Source organism: Stegostoma tigrinum, chromosome 6, assembly GCF_030684315.1.
Source record: "Stegostoma tigrinum isolate sSteTig4 chromosome 6, sSteTig4.hap1, whole genome shotgun sequence".
Classification (NCBI taxonomy): domain Eukaryota; kingdom Metazoa; phylum Chordata; class Chondrichthyes; order Orectolobiformes; family Stegostomatidae; genus Stegostoma; species Stegostoma tigrinum.
Window position 1 is genome coordinate 73,581,557 of NC_081359.1, and position 23,133 is coordinate 73,604,689.

Here is a 23,133-nt window from a genome sequence, read left to right on the forward strand (position 1 = left end):
GGACTGACCTATCCCCTCCCTACCTCCCCACCTACACTCACCTTTACTAGCCCCACCTCTTTGACTTGTCTGTCTACTCTCCACTTATCTTCTCTTCTATCCATCTTCCAACGGCTTCCCCCTCTCTTCCTATTTATTTCAGAACCCCCTTCCCCTCCCCCATTTCTGATGGAGGGTCTAGGCCCGAAATGTCAGCCTTCCTGCTCCTATGATGCTGCTTGGCCTGCTGTGTTCATCCAGCTCTACACCTTGTTATCACAGTTCCAAACAAACTGAATGTTCTCATTTACAAATGTGCATCAGCTGATACTTCGATGGTTTGCTGACTTAAGCCTGGTAATTACATAGCATTTAGTTGTATACCACAAAGATTACAACACAACACATGTTTTAACAACAGCTGGACTAAAGGAATGATTATTGCTCCCTTGGTAGGCTAAAATAAAATTTGCACTGGTCATGCGTCTTATGACACAATGAATTTAAACACAGATTTCACAAGCCATACTTTATTAATGCAAAAGCAACACAGTTAATAAAGAATCCAGATGTTGTAGATTTTGATGAAATCATCGTAGTTCTTACATATTCAAATAAAATAATTACGTCAGAGGGCAGTTTTATCCAACATCGAAAACATAATCACAGTTGTTGAAGAATATTTGTTCTGAGATCCACACAGCAGGCATTAGGATAAATTACCGACAACTTTACAATGTAGAATTTTACAACTTAAACATAATTTTAAAACAATTCTTATGTTTTTAATATTTTGACTTAGATTCTTAAAACAAACATGTACACAATAACATAAAGACACATTTAATTAAGTCCCTGAATGTTTCATGCTTTGCACTGAAGTAGCAATATTTTCTAGGACTAAATCTGTTTGCATAACATGACTTTTGGTGCTACATAGATCTATGCTGATTTACTGGGGCAAGTAAAACTGTGGACCATTCCTATGTGGTCTTCTCCAAATAAATCAATGAAGAATGGCATCCAGGTAGAAGCCCCTTCTCCTGTTGCCCCTGAGATCTGTGTAGTGCACTTAAGGGTAGAGCTAAGCAAACAGATTTCTTGCTTTGTATTTTTAACAGCATCTGAAAAAAATGAATTGCCTGACATATATAAAAAAAGGTTAGTGATTCAACCACTTTAATTTTATTTAAAGTGCATTGCCTTCAAGAAAAAAAATGCTGAAAAAACTCATTTGGAGGAACAAAAGGAGTCAAAAATACCACAGACATTTATTATCAGAATTATGTCACACTTGAGTGACAAAATTGACAGTGCTATTCTTCATTACAGTGTAGTACATGCTTGTAAACAAATGTGAAAAGAGTTGGCAAAATACATTTTCATGAAAACAATCTTTTATTTTTGTGTAAGGACACTTCTTACATACGTAAGCAAGACACACTTAATATATTTTATTAAATTTTGGATACTTTCTAGTAATCCTAGATATTTTGAAAATTGTTTTAAATCACCTGTGACAAATTTCCTCAACAAACTGTCCCTTGTGTATAGCGTTGGATTATTTTATGTAAAAAGACCTTATGCCCAGTAGCTTTAACAGGGGCTTCTTCCAGTCTGCTTCCAGGCTTCATGTACTCCAACAATAGTCTCTTTCTTCACACATTTAAAATAGCCTTTGAAACCATGTTGTATTGGTGCCTATTGAAACCAAAGGATTGAGTCTCAGTTACTGCAAACAGACACTTTTTTAAAATCATAATCTACAGGGTCATTCTGTTCCAGTCAAAATTACCATGGACACATTATGTCATTATTCAAGATTTTTTATAAACCCAGGAATGTAGGTATTATCCAATAGATATAAAACGATAAATGATTATTTGTCTTCAACCTTTTGTCATACATTCAATATTCTTTAAATTATAAATTTTCCACCTTCTGTACTCCATTGTGAACTCTATTGCTACTGTGTTGCCCAAATTGCGTGCCATTTATGTTTTTTTAACACGTAACATTTAATAACTGAAGGGTAGATTTTCAGCCTCATTTATCAATGTTTTTCTGAATTCATCAGGACTTTGTCCCTAACTGATGTACAATTGTTATTGTGTGGGTACTTCAGTCAGAAATTTAATTGATGTGAAAAGGGCCTAACATATGGATAAACATCTCATCACAATTTGTCACACTCAATCCAAGTCGTGGGATCATGTGCAGGAATGCTGTTTAGTCCACCAAATTCACTGTCTGTCAAGAAAGATTCTGCAACATCTTCATCACAGTGTTTAACAGTTTCTTAAATGATTTCAAAGTTTTCATTTCTATTGTTTTATTTGAAAGTCCATTCCTTGAATTAAAGAGGATGCTGTCCTTGACTAATAACTTGATGGAGGAGCTCATTGAGGTGAACACTGGCTTTCCAGAACCATTTAACTGCCATTAATGGGCTGAATACAGAATTCTTGCCCTTCTGGATCAAGGAGACTCCTAATGAGAGTTGCCAGCCAGTCAGATGTCAGAATGTCAGTATTTTGGGACAGAGTATACATTGCTGTATCTAGGATTTGGTCAGGTTAGAAATGGAGCATGCCTGCTTCTTCCCACCCTGTGGTGAAAAGGATTGTGTTTGGGAGGCCATGAGGGGATTGCAAACCGGTACGTGAGTAGTCCTCCAGTTGGTCCAGGCAAGAAATACTGGACTGAGTGTTTAGTGTACGCTTCTTCTGCTGTCACTGAGGTCCTGACCATAGTGGATGAGGCCCTTAAACGAGCATTCCCTACCAGATGCCCTCAAATTGGTCCATTGATAGCTGGGCCGGTCAAAGCCAGCTCCACTAGTGAGATAAATGTAGCTGATGCATCAGCAGGAAGGTGAGCGGTGGGCAAGCTCCTCCTGGATTTATTAAGTCTCACACCTTTAAACCAAAGGAAGTTAAGCATTAAATCCAGCCCTTTTATTCTGATTGCATGTTGTGAGAAGAACTTTGTGATAATAAATTTACTTTTTGCTAACTTAAACTTGCGTTCCTTTCATGGACTTCCATAATTTACATGATTGTAATCTTCATGATTTAATCTTTCCATTTCTTGCCTGACTATTTCACTGTCTGCTGTGAGATTGCTGAAAGGCCCGAATATTCAGATCTGAGAATCAGGACCAGCCTCATGCCAATTCTTTGTGCTGTTTCTGATATATGACTATCTCCTTTATGTCTTGGTGACAAAACTGGATGTAAATCAAGGTGCAGTATAACCTAAACAATTTACAAGGTTAATCAAGATTTCCTATGCAGTTTACATTAGGCTTTGTATTGGCTTATTTTACACTCATCTATATTAAATTTCATATGCTTTTGTTCTGCTTATATTCATATTTTTTCAAAGCATTCTGTAAATTCTGTGCTGCCATGTGCTCCTCTTAATACAGTATCAAATACAAACTGAATTAATTTGCATTTAATTTTTCAAACCAATCCTTTGAGATGAATTAGAAATATTAGTACTCCCAAATTGTGCTCTGGAGCATTTTACTCCAACTGATCTGAAAGCACCTATTGCTTTTGACTCTTCCGTCAATTTTGCCTCAATTCTGTACTTATCCAGAATTGAGAGATTGTACTGGTCACAAAATGTTGAACAGCCCGAGGTTCTTTTCTCTAGAAAAGAAATGACTGAAGGTTGAACTAATAGTGGTCTTAAAGACTTTAACGATGTAGCAGAGTAAACATGGAGAAAATATTTCAACCATCGGAGACATGAAAACTTGGCAGAGAGTGGAGGATGGTATGATGAGGAAGACCAGTGCAATCAGGAGCCATAAATAAAAGATAAATCTCTCATAAATCCAACAACCATTTCAGGAAAAACTTTGTTGACCAGAGAGTCATTAAACTATGGAACATATCTCCACAAGAAAATGTATTCAAGGGAAGGTAGATTAGGAAGGCCAAGGAAGTGCTGCACTCCTGCTATCTGGCAGTTCAGATGTTAACCTAAGGTCAACCTATGCTTATATTCACTGGTTTGGAAAATGCAGCAACTTTACTTAGAACTTTAATATCACCTTCAAGCCACGATGCAGCCTTGTCATAATCACTCCAAGGAACTCTTGTTTGCTCAGACACCCATCTCCATCCACATCAAAAATCCTGAAGACAGTATCAAGAACATTATCTGATAATTCTTGCCCTGTTGCGACTCTCACAGCTCTCTTGAATTGTCCTAAATTCAACATGGAAAACATGCATAACATTTAGACAAAGTTGTTCCAATATCATTGAAAGCATCAAGATACAAAATGCGCTTCTCCTTGAACAAGTAATATATTGTTGCAATGGATTTATGTAGCATTTCTCAGCTAGTTGAAGCATGTTAAATACATAAAAGGCAAAGTTTAATGTACTTAATTAAGTTGGCACAATGTAGACTTTTCATCATTGCTCAACCAGTTAAAGTTGTAGACCATTCAAGTTTAAATTCTGAACTATACCAAAACTCCAGGAACGCAAAGTATTGTTGAAGGCCAGGAGTGTTTGTGTCTTATTATCTGGCATTTCTAGTAAAGTTTTACTAGGGAGTTAGTATGTGGTATGACTTTGTTAGTTTGGCTTTTGTTGTCTGGTGCAAAATGAGTTGTTCTGGGAATTCCTCTTAGCCTTTGGAAATTCAAAGATAAATAGAAGTGGCAAAGAAATTATCAGAGAGAACTTGCATCCACCTAGGATGCATTGCAAAAATTCAAGTTGCAGAATCACCTAGCAACATGAGGCATGCTCAAATGTGCCAGTGCCACCTGTGCTTCACAAAGAAGGCTGTTCTATAGGCAAAATAGTATCCATTGTACGCCATGCTGCTGTACGCACAGGAAACTTAACCAGCTCACACTGTAATAGAGATAATAGGAACTGCAGATGCTGGTGAATCCAAGATAACAAGGTGTGGAGCTGGATGAACATAGCGGGCCAAGCAGCATCATAGGAGCACTCCTCTGATGTGGCTTCGCCTGCTGTGTTCATCCAGCTCTACACCTTGTTATCACACATCTGTAATGCCTGGGTGTCATTACATAACTACATAACGTGCAGACAGACTGCTTCTCAAAGGCATGAAGATTGTGCCTGAAACCTCGATTTGTGATCCTAATGAGTACAATGGCACATTCTCCAAGAGCAAGATAGCTTACACCTGACTGGTAAGGAACTGAAATTATGTTCACTTGAAGGGAAGTGTGCTGCTCGCAAACATTTTTGTTTTGTAGTCAGCTCTTTAACATAAATATGCATAGTTTTAAATGAATTCTAGGATGTAAGTGGATAGTACACCATTGCTGGGAAAGAAAACTTGCCTTTGGTAATTCATATTAGGAAGTGGAGACGATCAAGCTTGTCAGAATAGAGACACTGTAAAGGCATTTTTATCAAAACCGAAAGTGCAACAGTAATAAGAAGCAACAGGAAAGAAGTAAGTGACGGAAACACATGGTATAGCTCTGAGTCTGCAGTCAGAAGCAAATGCAACCCACACTCCTGTTTCATGACTGTGGAAGTAGAGGTGGTTGTATCAGAGGAGGTTACAAGGAAGGTAGTCATTCATGCTATTTCAAAGCATCACAGGTCATTATTGCAATATATCTGGCATGAGAATGAAGTTGGAGGCCACAGCTTACTGGTTAAGAAGGAAATTGTGAATGAATTGCTCTTAATAACGCTGTAAGTGAGCTTCCATACATTTATCATTACCCAGAGCTCTGGTGCCCACTAATGATAGAAGGTACTTCAAACACATGTTGGGAAAATATACAGGTGGTTACTGCTTCCATTATAAAATTTAAAGAAAGGCGTTTCCTGGTTTAGGGATCATGCTCTGGAATCTATTTTCTACATCTGAAAATAAATCTGCAATGTCAAGTGAGCCCAGATTTGGCTTTAATGGATTTTTCCAAATCAGATTTACATGAACAGACAGGACAAAACTGCTTGGAAAATATTTTCTATGATGTCTTCAGCTTTGCAACATGAATGTGGTGTTTACAGAAAAGTCATGACCCAATTTATTTCTTATTCACTGTGGGATGTGAGTGTTGCTGGCTGGGCTAGCATTTATTGCCTAGTTGCCCTTGAAAAATAGGCAATGAACTTCCTTCTTGAACTGCTGCAGTCCGTATGCTGTGTTTGGAGATGACAGATAATCTAAGAAACCCTACATTCCACCCTGTTTTGGGCAGTCATAATGTTCTTCAACATTAATGGTATAAAATTTTATCTGTTGTTATTCCTGCCAGTAACTGCTTAGGAATAATGGGTCCCCAGATGGTAGAAACCTTTGCCAAAGGTAGAATAAAGAAAAAGTAGGCAGGGGTTGAGCGCTACTCCATGAATAATGTAATGGTCCAAGTCAGTGCAGTAGGAAGAGCACTGGCATACTGACCCACAGAAGACTGTAATATTATAAGAAATAGGAACACGAGTAGGCCTTTTGGCTCCTTGAGCCTGCCCTACCATTCAGTAGGATCACAGCTGGTGCAACATTTCTCACATCTGCTTTCCTGCCCTTTCCCAGTGACTCTTGATTCCCCTACCACCACTCTGCACTCTCCCATTCAAGAATCTATCCCAGCCTTAAATATACACCAGGATTCTGAATCCACAGCTCTCTGTGGCAAGAAGTTACAAAGGTTCATAACTCTCAGAGAAGAAATTCCTCCTCATCTCAGTCTTATATTGGCTACCCTTTTTCTGAAACAATGCCCTCTGGTCCTCGACTCTCCCATGAAGGGAAACATTTACCTTGCCAAGCTCCTTAAGAATTCTATATGTTTCAATGAGATCAGCTCTCATTCTTCTAAACTCCAGTGGGTAGAGTCCCAACCTGTTTAGCCGTTGCTCATAGACAATCCTCTCATACTGAGGATCATCCCAGTGAACTTTCTCTGAACTGCCTTCAATGAAATATTTCCTGAAATTAGGAGACGAAAACAGTCATAGTATTCCACATGTAGTTTCACCAGCACCTTGTACAGATGCAGTAGGACTTCCCGACTCTTATACTCCAACCCCCTTGAAATAAGGACCAACATTCCATTAGCCTCTCTAACTACTTGCTGCTCCTTTGTGCTGGCTTTCTGTGTTTTGTGCACAAGTACCTCCAACTATCTTTTGTGTTGCAGCTTACTGCAGTTTTTTCCCATGCCTTAACTTACCCAGTATGTTTTTATTTATTCATTGGATGTCAGCAGCCATGGCTTGGTCAGAATGTATTGTCCTAGTTGCTCTCAAGAGGATGATGATGAAGTGCACCCAAAATGCTGTTAAGGAGAGAGTTCCAGGATTTTGTTGTAGCAACACTGAAGGAAGAGCAGTATATTTCGAAATCAGGATAGTGATTGGCTTGGTGGGGAGTTTGCAGGTGTTGGTGTCCTCATCTTCTGCCCTTGTCCTCCTAGATGGAAGTGGTCATGGATTTGGAAGGTGCTGTCTATGGATTTTTGATGAACGATTGCAGGGAACCTTGTAGATAATATACACTGCTGCTACTGAGTGTCCCTGGTGGAGGGAGTCAATATATGAGGAAATGATGCTTATCACATGTTTTGCTTTGTCTTGGACGGTGTTAAGCTTAAGTTTTGATGGAGCTGCACTCATCCGGGCAAGAGGGGAGTATTCCATCACACTCCTGACATGTGCTTAGTAGATGGTGAACATGTTTTGGGGAGTCAGGAGGTGAGGTCCTTAGTGAAGGATTCCTGGCCTCTGACTTGCTGTAGGCATAGTGTTTATATGGCTAAGGTCAGTCTCCGGTCAATCATTTACCCAGGTTGTTGATAGTGGGAGATTCAGCAACAGTAATATCATTGAATGACTACAGGCGATGGATAGATTCTTTCTTGTTGGGGTGATTATTGCCTAGCATTGTTGTGGTATAAATGTTACCTGCTCATTTTTAGCCAAAGCAGAGATTTTGTATACAGGTCTTGCTGCATTCTGACACAGACTACCTCAGTATGTGCAGACCATCGTGCAAATATCAGTGTACATCCACATTTCTGACCTTATGATGGATGCAAGGTCATTAATAAAACAACTTAAGTGGTTAGGTGTGGGAAATTACCCTGAGGAACAGCTGCAGTGATATCCTCTACAGTATCCACAAACCTACACTTTCACTGGACCCCACCACATTTCCAGGCAGTGTATTTCACAGCATAACAACTCACTGTGAGAGAAAGTTTTTCTTCACATCATCTTTACTCCATTTTCATATTACTTTAAATCTATGCCCTCTCGTTCTTGTTTCTTTTACAGAAGAGGAAACAGATCTCCCTATTTACCCTATCTAGCTTCTGATGATTTTGAAAACCCTCTAGCAAATCTCTTCTTGGGCTTCTCTTCAAGAGAACAGTCTGAATTTCTTCAATATATCTTCTTCACTGAAGTTTCCCCTACCTGGTACCATTCTGCAAGATCGATTCTGCACCCTCTCCAATGCATTTACATTTTTCCTATAATGTGGCTCAGTAAATACTCCAGTTGAGGTCTGTCAAATGACTTATACATGTTCAACATCACCTCCTCATTCTTGCATTCTATACCTCTATGAATAAAGCTGAGAATACTGTTTGCTTTATTTACTGCTTTCCCTGCCTGTCCAGCCCCCTTCAATGATCTGTGCACATATACACCCAGGTTCCTGCAACCTTCGGGTGGCATCATTGTGACACTGCAGGACGCCCATGATGGACATGCCCAAGATGACTTTCCATATTAAGCAGAGGTTCACCTGCACATCTGCCAATGTGGTATACTGTACCCCTTTAGAATTGGGTCTCGGAAACTACCCTGAGGAACTCCTGCAGCAATGTCCTCCACAGTATCCACAAATCTATACCTACATGGCCATTATATGGTGGAATTAAAGCCAATTTTGTGGTGTCTTTCAGTGTTTTTCTGACCAAAGTGCATCACCTCACATTTTTCAACACTGTACCTCATCTGCCACATTTCTGCTTATTTCACCAACTTGTCAGTATCCTTTTGGAGTTCCACACTGTCCTCCTCATAGTTTACAATTCCTTCAAGTTTTCAAGCCCTTCCTCCTGCATCAACTTTTCAGTCACACATTCATTTACCTTATCCTTCTTCTTCTGCAGTGGGTAAAATCAGCATGAATGATGAAAGAGATAATGGGAACTGCAGATGCTGGAGAATCCAAGATTATAAAGTGTGAGGTTGGATGAACACAGCAGGCCAAGCAGCATCTCAGGAGCACAAAAGCTGACGTTTTGGGCCTAGACCCTTCATCAGAGAGGGGGATGGGGAGAGGGAACTGGAATAAATAGGGAGAGAGGGGGAGGCGGACCGAAGATGGAGAGAAAAGAAGATAGGTGGAGAGGAGAGTATAGGTGGGGAGGTAGGGAGGGGATAGGTCAGTCCAGGGAAGACGGACAGGTCAAGGAGGTGGGATGAGGTTAGTAGGTAGGAAATGGAGGTGCGGCTTGGGGTGGGAAGAAGGGATGGGTGAGAGGAAGAACAGGTTAGGGAGGCAGAGACAGGCTAGGCTGGTTTTGGGATACAGTGGGGGGAGGGGATGAGCTGGGCTGGTTGTGTGATGCAGTTGGGGGAGGGGACGAACTGGGCTGGTTTTGGATGCGGTGGGGGAAGGGGAGATTTTGAAGCTGGTGAAGTCCACACTGATACCATTGGGCTGCAGGGTTCCCAAGCGGAATATGAGTTGCTGTTCCTGCAACCTTCGGGTGGCATCATTGTGACACTGCAGGAGGCCCATGATGGACATGTCCAAGATGACTTTCCATATTAAGCAGAGGTTCACCTGCACATCTGCCAATGTGGTATACTGTATCCATTGTACCCGGTGTGGCTCCCTCTACATTGGGGAAATCAAGCGGAGACTTGGGGGACTGCTTTGCAGAACACCTCCGCTCGGTTCACAATAAACAACTGCACCTCCCAGTTGCGAACCATTTCAACTCACCCTCCCATTCTTTAGATGACATGTCCATCATGGGCCTCCTGCAGTGCCACAATGATGCCACCCGAAGGTTGCAGGAACAGCAACTTATATTCTGCTTGGGAACCCTGCAGCCCAATGGTATCAATGTGGGCTTCACCAGCTTCAAAATCTCCCCTTCCCCCACCGCATCCCAAAACCAGCCCAGTTCGTTCCCTCCCCCCACTGCATCACACAACCAGCCCAGCTCATCCCCTCCCCCCAGTGCATCCCAAAACCAGCCCAGCCTGTCTCTGCTTCCCTAACCTGTCCTTCCTCTCACCCATCCCTTCCTCTCACCCATCTCTTCCTCCCACCCCAAGCCGCACCTCCATTTCCTACGTACCAACCTCATTGACCTGTCCGTCTTCCCTGGACTGACCTATCCCCTTCCTACCTCCCCAGCTATACGCTCCTCTCCACCTATCTTCTTTTCTCTCCATCTTCGGTCCGCCTCCCCCTCTCTCCCTATTTATTCCAATTCCCTCACCCCATCCCCCTCTCTGATGAAGGGTCTCAGCCCGAAGCTTCAGCTTTTGTGCTCCTGAGATGCTGCTTCGCCTGCTGTGTTCATCCAGCTCCACACTTTGTTATCATGAATGATGAAAGCACTAGTTTAGATCTTATGTGACTTGAATAATCCAGCTCCAATACATCCTATCATTTTGATGCTGTCGGATTTAAAAAATACCTTCTTAGTCAAAATAGCTTTTCTGATTTCAGAATAATATATAATGTTGCCCTATACATACCTATTCCAACAGGACGATTAGCTGCAGTGAACATATTCATGGTGAAAGCAAAATCTTCAAGATGATTCATAAACTGACAAAATGCCCTGAATTCTTGAAAGGAAATGCTCTGGAACATAAATAAAAAGCAGTTACTATTTAGGAATAAGTTCTATGTGAAATGTATAGGAGCAAAGAGAGCATTGAATAGTAATAGAGAGATTGAAAGAGAGAAAGAACAAAAAAACGAATATGAAAGAGACAGATTGATGCTCTTAGATTATGGAACTGGAAATTCACTGACTGCATTCTGGTCCACATTGAGTTACTCATGCTTAGTCACAGAATTGGGGGATTTTGGTCCTAAAATTGGCCTTAATACCACCACATTAAGCAGCGAAATAAAAATCTGCCAATACTCTTAATGCTCCCTAAGTGGCCCATGCTGGATGTGCAAGTCTATAAATGCTGAGTAAGGGAAAGACGGGGATCTGAACTAGTATCCCCTGAGATTGCTTACTTTGCTCAGGTTAACAAATAGACAATGCCTGTTCAGCTGTCTCACTTTTGGATCCATATCTCAATAAGAACACAATAACACCAGAAATGGAAACACAGCAGTCAGGTGGTTGGGGGAGGCGGTGGTGGGGAGAGAGAGAGAGAGAGAGAGAGAGAGAGAGAGAGAGGAGTGGGAGGTGGCAAGAGTCAGAGAGGACCAGATGATGGCGAGACAGAATGAAAATTGGAAGTAAAACTGATTAATTTTTAAAATTCCAGATAAGAGCAGGAAGCAGCACTGAAGACATCATTGATGTATTGAACAGTTTACTGTGGGTGAAGGTCTTGTGTGGAACTGGAATAAGGAATATTCCATGGACTCCACAAAGAGACAAGCATATCTGGGGGCCATGCAGTTATCCAAAGTCATACCTTTGGCTTGGAGAAAGTGAGATGAGTTAAAGGGGAAATTGTTCAAAGTGAAACCGAGCTCAGGCAAGAGGGTGGTGGTGGATGGAGACTGTGCAGGCTTCTTTTTAACGAAGATGCAAAGAGCCTGCAGACCCTCCTGATGGATGATGGATATGTAGAGAGATTACATATTTATGATGTAGAGGTGGTGGCCAGGGCCAGAAAAGTTATGGAATTGACCCAAAGTATCAGGACACCCATGAATCTAAGTGAGGAGGAACTGAACAAATGGGAGAAAAACAAGTCAAGAGTAGTCCAGTTTATGGTTTTTGCCAAGAACTAAAATCAAGAGTGTTAAGGTTGTACAGGATGTTGGTGAGGCCACTTTTGGAGTACTGTGTATATTTCTGGTTGCCCTGTCTAGGAAGGATATTATTAAATTGGAGAGGGTTCAGAAATGATTTACCAGGATGTTGCCAGGAATGGAGAGTTTGCATTAAACGACAGGCTGGATAGGCTGGGATCTTTTTCACTGGAGCATAGGAGGTTGAAGGGTGATCTTCGAGAGGTTTATAAAATCGTGAGGGGCACAAATAAGGTGAATAGCAAAGGTCTTTTCCTTGGGGTGGGTAAGCTCAAAGTTAGGGGGAATATATTTAAGGGGAGAGGAGAAAGATTTCAAAGGAATCTGAGGGGCAACTATTTCACACTAATGGTGGTTTGGGGGTGGAATGAACTGCCAGAAGAAATGGTAGATGCAGGTACAGTTACAACAGTTAAAGACATTTGGATAGGTACATGAATAACAAAGGTTTATTGGGATATGAGTCAAATGTAGGCAAGTGGGATTGGTTCGGTTTGGGAAACTTGGTTGGCATGGATAAGTTGAACAGAAGGGTCTGTTTCAGTGCTGTATGATTCTCTATCAGGGAAGGTGGCAAGAGGCAAAAACAAAATTATTTGCTGGACTTTGCTTTATCTGTGAAAATTACAAAATAAATACTTATGCCACAATGAATATCTTCTCAATTCTGCAGAGTGACCGTCTAGCATCATGAAACTCTTCTAGCAGCAGTTTTTTCATAAGTAAGTCATGGAATAATAAGGAAATGGAAAAATAGGATTGGACTTCAAGATGGAGGGAGGCAGAAAGCAGGCAACCAGTGACCAAGTTATAACACCAGGCTAATGTTCTAGGAACATGCATTCAAATCTCACTGTGGCAGATGGTAAAACTTGAATTCGATATGAAGTCAGGAATAAAAAGCTACCCTAATGGCAACCATAACCACAGCTGATAATTATAAAAATCCATCTGACTCATTAATGTCCTTTACGGAAGGAAATCTGCCATCCTTACCTGGTCTGGTCTACATGTGACTCCAAACCCACAGCAATGTGATTGACTCTTATTTGCCTACAGAGCAATTAGGGATCGGCAATAAATACTGATCTAATTCCCTCAATGGATAAATAAAATATAAAGGAGATATTTTCTGAAAGAAAATTCATGTTTAACCTTTCTATTAGTTTTTTTGATAGGTAGAGGGTACCAATAGATGCTTTTTGATAAGGTGCCAAGTCAAAGTTGTTGCACAACATTAGAATACATGATGTAAAGGTAACAAATTGTCATAGATAAACAATTGGTTAGCTAACAGGAAGCAGTGTAGAGACAAGTGAGTCTATGTCACTAATGGAGTGCCCTGGTGGATGTTTCCTCTGTGGGGAAGACTAAAGCTAGGGGACCTCAAGAATAGGACATATTCCTTTTTAATCAGAGATCAGGAGAAATGTTTTCCCTCATTAAGAACGTGGCATTCTCTTCCCTGGAAGGTACTAATGGCTGGGTCTTTAAACTTATTTGAGACTCAGTTCAATTTTTGATGGACAAGAGAGTCAAGGGTTATGGGTGCAGGCAGGAAATGAGACCACAATCAGATTAACCACGATCAAATGGAATAGTGGAGAAGGTTCAACGGCAATGTTTCCTCTGGGTTGAGAGGCTGTGCATGTGCAGCTGCTCTGATGTTGTCCACGTAGTGATCACGTCAGTATTTTGATCATGGCATTGACTTCTGATTCTGGACGTTGTTGCCATGCATGGGCCTCGGACGCTGGCACAGCCAATAGTAAAATAATGGAAATGATGTTCATAGACTAACTGGTCTACCCCTGCCCTTCAGTCTTATATTCACATGGCTGATTGTTGGAAAAATTCATCTGGTTCACTAATGTCCTCTAGTAAGGAAATCTGCCATCCTTACCTGGTCTGGACAACATGTGACTCCAGGCTCTCAGCAGTGTAGATGACTCTCAACTGCCCTCGAGGCAATTAGGGATGTGGGTTAAATTCTGGTCTGACCAGTGATGTTGACATTCCATGAATGAATTATTGAAAAAAAAAACTGAATGTTTCCTTCCATGAAATCTGAATAATATCCTAAATTTTATTTTGAGACATTGTACGAAGAAAATAATTGATAAACTGTATGTCTGCTGTGTTTACAAAACTCCTGTTGTAAAAATGTTCATTTCTCTTAACTAGTAATGTTACAAGCTCCTGCTACAAAGTAGGTTACTTAAAATTACATATATTAGCATTTTCTTTAGATAGTAATTCAGATTGATGGAAATGGTATATGTAAATGCTGCTATTTAGACAACTAGCCAGCTTGGGAGACTAACAATATTAGGTTTTTGCTAACCTCTCCTGGGGGTAATTTCCTCACTTTCTTCCAGTAAATATCACGGTTTTCCTCTTCAGTGAAATGGAGCAGCCATGCTGCAAACTCCTCTCTTCTCATGGTTTTCATGCCTCGAGAGAATTCTGTAAATTCAATCTCCTGCACTTCTGTTTGCAAGTCTTCCATAAATCTAAATAAGGGACACATCAGAGATCAAAGTTATTAAAAAGTCAAAGTCCAGCCCAAGAGTCCATTTTGAAGGCATTTGTTACCTCAATCAAAGTACTTCAAATTTTGACATCGTGCTTCAACATTTGAAATTGATCTGGAAACCAAGGCATTTTTTAAAAAAATGCAGATTTTTTAAATTCACTGATGAGATGTGGTGCTACTGACTGGGCTAGCATTTATTGTCTCTCCTTAGTTGCTCTCAAGACGATGGCTTCGTCAACTACCGCAACTAACTTGCTATAAGTAGACCCACCTGATTGAGGTCCTGTTACTATTACTGCTCCAACTTTTAAAGAGTCTGACATAAATGTAGTTAGATAGTCCATATGGTCTCATGGTTCCTCTTTGCAAAAATGGTGTAATGTGACGTTCAGTGCCGACCATCTGATGTTACAGATGTCCTCTGAAAAAGCTGAAATGACTCTGTTATGTGAAAGTTCATACTGAGGTGACTTCTCCTACTGTAGGGAAAGCTGGCACTGTTTCAGATATTTTTTGCCTCAGATAGTAAAATGAAACATTGTGAAAATAAGTCTGTTCTGATATGCTCAGATGCATTCTGCGGCCAAACGTTCAGAAATGCCAGGAGTGTGGACTTAATGTGTTTATGTCTGTAGCTCTTCATGAAATGAAGCTTTGAAGCATTTGCTGAGATTTTCACAATATGTGTCATCTGTGTCAAAATGAACACTGTTGTAAAAGTTGAAATGTAAAATTCATATTGTGAAAGGAAGTTCTTCATTTAAATATCCTTATTAAAGAATCCTATCAACTGAACTATATTTAATTACAAAAGCTTGGAAAACATTCAATGATGGAGAATAAAAGATTAAGCATGTAAATAGATAATAAAAAAAATTAGTAAGGCGTGGGTACTAAACTATACAGTCCATTATAAAACTGTTTCAATGAACTCAGGGCTGAATGTACCATCACGTAATGTTGTCATTGAATGGCCAGAGGTTGTATTTTGCTTTTTATCTCAGGTGTAAGCTGATTCTGTTTTATTCATCATTAGTTAACAAAACATTTCCAACAACTGACAGAATATGATGTGGAAGTGCCACTGTTGGATTGGAGTGTACAAAGAAGTCACACGATATTAGGTGAAGACCTGATGAAGGAGACATGCTTTGAAAGCTTGTGATTTCAAATAAACCTGTTGGACTATAGCCTGGTGTCATGGGCCTTTCATAAGGTGCCTCATGGGAGGCTGCTGAGTAAGGTGAGGGCCCACGCTGTTCGAGGTGAGCTACTGTCTTGGATTGAGGATTGGCTGTCTGACAGAAGGCAGAGAGTTGGGATAAAAGGCTCTTTTTTGGAATGGCAAGAGTGACAAGTGGTGTCCCACAGGGTTCAGTGTTGGGGCCACAGCTGTTCACTTTATATATTAATGATCTGGATGAAAGGACTGGGGGCATTCTGGCGGAGTTTGCTGATGATACGAACATAGGTGGACAGGCAGGTAGTACTGAAGAGGTGGGGAGGCTGCAGAAAGGTTTGGACAGTTTAGGAGAGTGATCCAGGAAATGGCTGATGAAATTCAACATGAGCAAATGCGAGGTTTTGCACTTTGGAAAAAAAGAATACAGGCATGGACTATTTTTTAAACGGTGAGAAAATTTGTAAAGCAGAAGTACAAAGGGATCTGGGAGTGTTGGTCCAGGATTCTCTAAAGGTTAACTTGCAGATAGAGTCCGTGATTAAGAAAGCGAATGTAACGTTGTCATTTATTTCAAGAGGGTTGGAATATAAAAGCAGGGATATGCTTCTGAGACTTTATAAAGCTCTAGTTAGGCCTCATTTAGAATACTGTGTCCAATTTTGGGCCCCACACCTCAGGAAGGACATACTGGCGCTGGAGCATGTCCAGCGGAGATTCACACGGATGATGCCTAGAATGGGAGGTTTAGCGTACGATGAACGGCTAAGGATCCTGGAATTGTATTTGTTAGAGTTTAGAAGGTTAAGGGGAGATCTAATAGAAACTTACAAGATAATGTATGGCTTAGAAAGGGTGGACGCTGGGAAGTTGTTTCTGTTAGGCGGGGTGACTGGGACCCATGGGCACAGCCTTAGACTTAGAAGGGGTAAATTTAAAATGGAAATGAGGAGACATTTCTTCAGCCAGAGAGTGGTGGGCCTGTGGAATTCATTGCCACGTAGCGCAGTGGAGGCCAGGATGTTAAATGTCTTCAAGGCAGAGATCGATAAATTCTCGATCTCACAAGGAATCAAGGGCTACGGGGAGAGTGCAGCGAAGTGGAGTTGAAATGCCCATCAGCCGTGATTAAATGGCAGAGTGCACTCGTGGGCAGAATGGCATTACTTCCACTTGTCTGTCTTACGGTCTTATGTGACTAATGAATCTGACAGGATAGGCTGCCATCTAGCAGAATAAATGCAAATTGGTCTGAAGCATATTTGAGGTAGATTCTCCTTTATCAAGGCTTTTATATATTGCCTTTTGCATGGAAAAGGCAATATTGTGAGACCAGTGACTACTCAGCAGCAAGAAGGTAACACAGGAAATTAACAAAGGCACAATCAAAGACACATTTTGAGGAAGCTTTTGAAGAAGTAAACATAAGTAGTAAAGTGGATGGTTCAGGAAATAAATTGCAGAGTATAAGAGCATGTTGGTTAAAAGCTTTGCTGTCAGTGGTGCCCAGAGGGATTAGAAGGATTTGGTAGCAGCATGGTGCAAGCATCTTCTGTATACAAATCTAAATGACAAGGTTAGTAAATTGCTTAAATGATCTTCTCTGGTTTCTGTTATCTTGCTTCTTGCAATGCCTTTTGCCTCACTTTCATTTACACTACACTACACATCTTACAATATTGTTTTCATTTATCAATTTTTTTTATATTTTAGCATTTCTTACATTCCATCCTGTCTGAAGATGATTCAAAACCTTCAAATTCTGTAAGTCATTGTCCTTACTTGGACCAAATCCCATTTAACTGCCACCCATACATGCTGACAGACACTGGTTTCCCATTAAACAATACTTCGATTTTAAACATTTTATTCTTGTCTTCAAATCATTTCATGACCTTGCTACTCCCTATCTCTCTTCAGCTTCACACCTCTCCAAGATCTTTTCACTTTGCTAAGTCTGGCTTCTTGAACACTTTTGATTTTAAATGCAACATTATTGGTGGCTGTGTCTTCAGCTGCCAAAGCCCCAAGTTCTAGAATTCCCTTTTCACTGTGCACTTGCCTTGTTGACTTATAAAGATGCAGAGAGCTCAGGAAACCTGCCTTCCTATTATTAAAATCAGACCACAGAGTTAACGTCAAATCTATTTATTTGTTTGCATATTGTAATGATTTTCTTGAATGTTTCACAGGAAGTCTATATTCTGCTGCATATCATGTTAATATAATCTGGAATTGTCAGAATCATGTCAGGGTCCTGACCTGATGCCACTTGTGGGGATTTAATCCTCTACCAATACCTGAGCCTGCCTCTCTGTATTAGCGACAAACCGAAAGCCTGCTTAAAGTGACAAACTTTAAATTGATAATTCTTAATTCTCAGGAGGCAGTGACAATGACTGAATGTTTCCATTTTTTTGATTGTGTTATTTTCAGTTGCCCATCATGGCTGACAGTGGCTTTACTCATGCAGTCTTCCATCTCATTAATTATGAATTATAGCATTTTTCTCATGCAGTCATGCTGCAGCAGAGGCAGAACTTGTTCATTGCTGTAAGCCAGCAACTGGCCTTCGTACTCTGCTGCTGGATCATTTCAGAAAAGGATAGGTCCCAGAAAGAAGAGGTGGTATATTTTTTCAGCAAGAGACATGGAGATGTTGGAGAAGGTACTGGATGATAAGACCATTCTCTTTCGTGTGAACTGGCAAAGAAGGCCACAGCTCCAGTTCCAATCAACCTTGACACAGATAACAGCCAAGGTCAGTGCTACTTCAGGTATTAAAAGAAATGCCCAGAGGTGGTAAAAGGTTAATGATCTTTTGTACTCTGCAAGGGTGAGTGCCACAATCTTCTCTCTGCCTCATCATACTCACTCTAACTCTGCCACTGCACAGTAAGATCACTAAGGCTAGTGGTCCACAGATTTCACCATTGCATGAGGCAGCTCCAATTTTTGGCTTTTACCCATCTCATTAGCCCTAAACACTCATTCACTTGAGACACCTCACCATCTTTGCTGCTCCTGCACAACCATGAACAGCTTTTCCATCCACTTTTTATCTCACTCAATCCTTCCTTCCATTTAATTGTGGGAGAAAATGTTACATGAGTGGAGATGAGCCACAGTACAGCTTACATTTGGCTGTTCAACCTCATGAGGAGAAGATCCTTGAAATGGCTGCAGAGGATCAAGAACGCTCATGAGAACACCAAAACCTCCACGCCAAGGTGACCCAGTAAACTTTGTTGTTCTTTGCTAGACAATTCTCCCATTATCACCACTGTTAGCTTATTCTTAAGAGGCTTAAACTACCATCCTATGGTACAACCAATGACCCTTCTTTTCTTATTCAGGCGGTATATAATTGTCATCCTGACGAGTTCTGCCCCTTAGCACTTCCTCCACTTCTGAGGAAGAAGCCATAAATTCCTCAGCAGATGCACCAGCAACATTTTCTCCTGTACCCTCCATCAGCTCAAAGATTTTCACCTTGGTTGCTTTTAATCTGGATAAAATTCAGGGAACAAAAAGCACTGGCACAACCCGAAAAGCAAACCAAACATTGGCAAAATTCCACAGGTGTTTGGAGAAGAAACACCTCAGTGTGTTGGTGTTCAGAGGACTGTCAGACACCAGATACTTGCTGAGTCCCAGATAAAAGATAATTGTATAGTGTTGGCTGTTAATAGCTGTACAATGCATGAACAGTCAAAGGTAGATTTGTCAGAGGCATTTGGTAAACTAAGTCCACTGTTTTCAGCAGTATGCTGGCTCAACATGAGTGCATTTGGCTGTCTCCATGGAGAGGTTTGCAGCAACCACTGAAAGCCTGTACTGTAAGAACACTGGCTACCAAAATGCATGCAGGCTAACACTCTATCAAGGGAGTGTGTGTGAACGCTTTGCCTGCAATGGTAGTAGATTTGCCAACTTTAGGTACATTTAAGTCGTCACTGGACAAGCATATGGACGTACATGGAATAGTGTAGGTTAGATGGGCTTGAGATCGGTATGACAGGTTGGCACAACATCGAGGGCCGAAGGGCCTGTACTGTGCTGTAATGTTCTATGTTCTATGTCACTGTTGCTCAGCATCAATGGCAAGATGAGAGGTTGGGTGCAAGGGGCCTCAATCTCACTTCATTGAGAAGATCACTGAGACCAAAGATAATGTAAATACCTTGTAACAGGGCCTTGTCCACAATTATGCTCTGCACTTACAGCCCAGAGGGTGATCATTCATGAACATACACTTCTCTGGAGGGAAAGATTGCTTATGTGATTTAACAAGGGAGTGCTTACTCATTCAAGAATGGGAGATGACCAATGCTCAATTATCATTCAAAGCAACCTCAGTGCAAATGTATATACCTTGTTCCTGCAGACTGAATAAAAAAGCTACTTCACCCACTGTGAATGTATTAACAGCTGCATTTCTTCCTTATTGTGCAGTTGACATTGAAAGTGACATTCTAATCAGTTCATGCTTCTGTGAAGTGGTTCTAGGCTCCACCTGACAGTCAAGAGGTTCTCCATTCCCTCATGTCTGTTTTGTGTTGCTATCCCAGTCAACCTCATCACCTTTCGAGCTTCCCATATTACCATCACTCCATTTTATTTGATGGTTAACACCCTTAATTCTCCCCCTCAGCCCTTGGCTTATATATTCACTATTAAACCATATTCACTAAAGCTATCCAGTCCTCCCCATTGAAGATAGATTGGTGGTGACTTGCAAAATCTTCCACACCACCCCACCAGTTCCTATGCTGTGCAAGATTCTATCCTTATATCTGGAGACTCCCTACTTCACTGTCACTATCCAGTCAATATTTCAATATAATACAACCCATCGCCAGGCTTGAAGTCACCACTGCACTTCCTCTGATAAGCACCCTTAATGTTTACTGCCCAAACTTCAAGGACTGACTGTGGAACACTTCATGGACTGACTTATGAGCGCAGCTCCTTGTATTTCCACAGATTCCTGACTGACTTACCTGCAAGCCTCAGACTGGTCGGACTTAACCAGCAGGGCTGGCTGCAGCCAAATCCCTGGACTGCAAAGACATAGATATTTGGACCCTGGTAGTACCAATTACCTGTACTAACCCCCTGGACTGAGGCCTGATGATTAGACCTTGACTAGGTATTGTAGCATCTCTTAACTGAATGTAGCCTCCCTTCACTTCACTAAGTGTTTCAGAGATGGCCATTCTTTGAAGCACATTCAGTGTGCTTGCCGCAGTGTGCGAGCTGCTAGCACACATTGTTGTACTGCAAGGTGGCTACCCCTTTGACTGTTCAGTGCTGGCAACCTTGACAAGCTGCCTGGCTTTCAGAATGCACTAAAAAGCAAGTCAAGTCACAGATTCAGTCACCTTATAAGTTCTCATTGAAATGGCAATCCACTAAAGAGTAAGGCAAGCCAGCTAACTGAGTGCAAACAAGTGCACAACGTGCAAGTGTTAAGAAAACAAGCTGGGAGCCGTAAGATGCATTCTGTGTGGATGCATGAGGTGTGTGCACGTGTGCGGCCGCATGCGTGTGTACAAAGCAACCTTGTAGGAGCATTTGCGCTCATGGTGACTGTACACTGCAAAGTACAGTGGCAAAGTGCTGAAATGTAACATGAGTTAATTTGAGTTCAGCCATGATGAGGCTGGGGTATCACCAATGCGGACTTCCATGGACAAAATGGCAGAGATAGTCATTGCCCATCCAGCCATGCCACGAAATGTCAGTGAATAGACCTTAGATGGATGCTGGAGAAGCAGGTAGTGAGCTGCATCTACTCATAGTCCCTTCCTGGGTCATTCCTGGAGATCTTGCATTACCATAAAAAAAACTTCAGTTAAGTCTGCTCTGATTTGCACATTTCTTCTCATAACTCTAATTTCCTTCTGAAAGTGAGTCAGCACAATAAACTTTCTATGATTTTAAATGTAACTGCTGGTTAACCAATGTTTTGGAAACTTTTAACAACATTTCTGTACTTCTGTGCCCAATGTCTCCACCCAAAAACCCCAAAACCACTTGGATAATTTTTTTCATCTTTAATTATATTCAGGAAATTTTGTCTTTGACACCATGGTTCCATGACATTCTTCAGTGTTTCAGTCATAATGAAATGAAACTGCATCTATCCCTTGTTATTGCCTCCCATCTTCACCTTTACAAACAGAGGCAGATCTGAAAGCGTTGCTGTTCTTTTCCTAATACGGACCAAATTCTAGTCACCTATCAGCCCTTGCTTACTGAGTTACCTTGACTTCAAATCCTGAATTGTTGCTCCCAGGTGGACTACACAGAGTTTCCCTGCATTTGTAAACCTGACCCAGAAAAAGTGGTGTTTGAGTTGGAAATTTGAGTTCTGAGGTGAGAGATTCCCTGGGTGTCAGGCTGGACGACCTCATAATGAGTAGAAAGGTACAGAGGAAAGTTTGTGTGTGGGAAGGTATTGCTTGTGCTGGGTTTGTGGCCTGCTTCACAACAGAACTGAGGACATATTTTAAGATAAAATAATAAGAACCTGTTGTAGACATGTTTTAAACTAAAACTCCATAAAAAAACTACATTCAACTTCCTTCAACAATGTAATCCCTTAAAACAACTAACATTGGACTTCATAGTGTCAGTGAGTTTATTGCTGGATTGGGGTGCAGGTGCACAGTTTCTTGAACATGGAGTCACAGGTAGACAGGGTGGTGAAGATGGCATTTGGCATACTTCCCTTCAGTGGTCAGAACATTGAGTACAGAAGCTGGGACATCATGCTGCAACTGTACAGGATATTGGTGAGGTCACTTTTTGAGTACTGCATTCAATTCTGGTCATCTTTCTATAGGAAAGCTGTTGTTAAACTTGAGTCGATGCTGAAAAGATTTACAAGGATTTTGTTGGGACTGGATGTTTTGAGTTATGGGGAGAGGCTGGATAGGCTGGGACTATTTTCCATTGAGCGTTGGAGGCCGAGAGGTGACCTTTAGAACATAGAGCATTACAGCACAGTACAGGCCCTTCGGCCCTCGATGTTGTGCCGACCTGTCATACCGATCTCAAGCCCATCTAACCTACACTATTGCATGTATGTCCATATGCTTATCCAACGGCGACTTAAATGTACCTAAAGTTGGCAAATCTACTACCGTTGCAGGCAAAGCATTCCATTCCCTTACTACTCTCTGAGTAAAGAAACTACTTCTGACATCTGTCCTATATCTTTCGCCCCTCAATTTAAAGCTATGCCCCCTCGTGCTCGCCATCACCATCCTAGGAAAAAGGCTCTCCCTATCCACCCTATCTAACCCTCTGATTATTTTATATGTTTCAATTAAGATGTGCATTGCTGGAGGGGGCAGGAGGAGACCTGAAGGATAGCTCAAAATAGAAGAGCTCATGAAGATCTTCTTTCTCAGCTGAGATA

The 23,133-nt window shown here is 41.3% G+C and overlaps 1 protein-coding gene across 1 annotated transcript in view; it reads right to left on the reverse strand.

Annotated features, from left to right (window-relative positions):
• Positions 1-493: 493 nt before the first annotated feature.
• The window catches only part of micu2 (mitochondrial calcium uptake 2), a 386,723-nt gene continuing 364,083 nt past the window's right edge, over positions 494-23,133 (reverse strand). Inside the window, exons 10-13 of the mRNA XM_059646669.1 lie at positions 14,333-14,501; positions 10,737-10,845; positions 4,046-4,203; positions 494-1,680 (exon numbers count right to left, since the gene is read on the reverse strand). Of these exons, the coding sequence (XP_059502652.1) occupies positions 1,576-1,680; positions 4,046-4,203; positions 10,737-10,845; positions 14,333-14,501 (541 nt within the window). The 3' untranslated portion in view covers positions 494-1,575. The remainder of the gene's footprint in view (positions 1,681-4,045; positions 4,204-10,736; positions 10,846-14,332; positions 14,502-23,133) is intronic.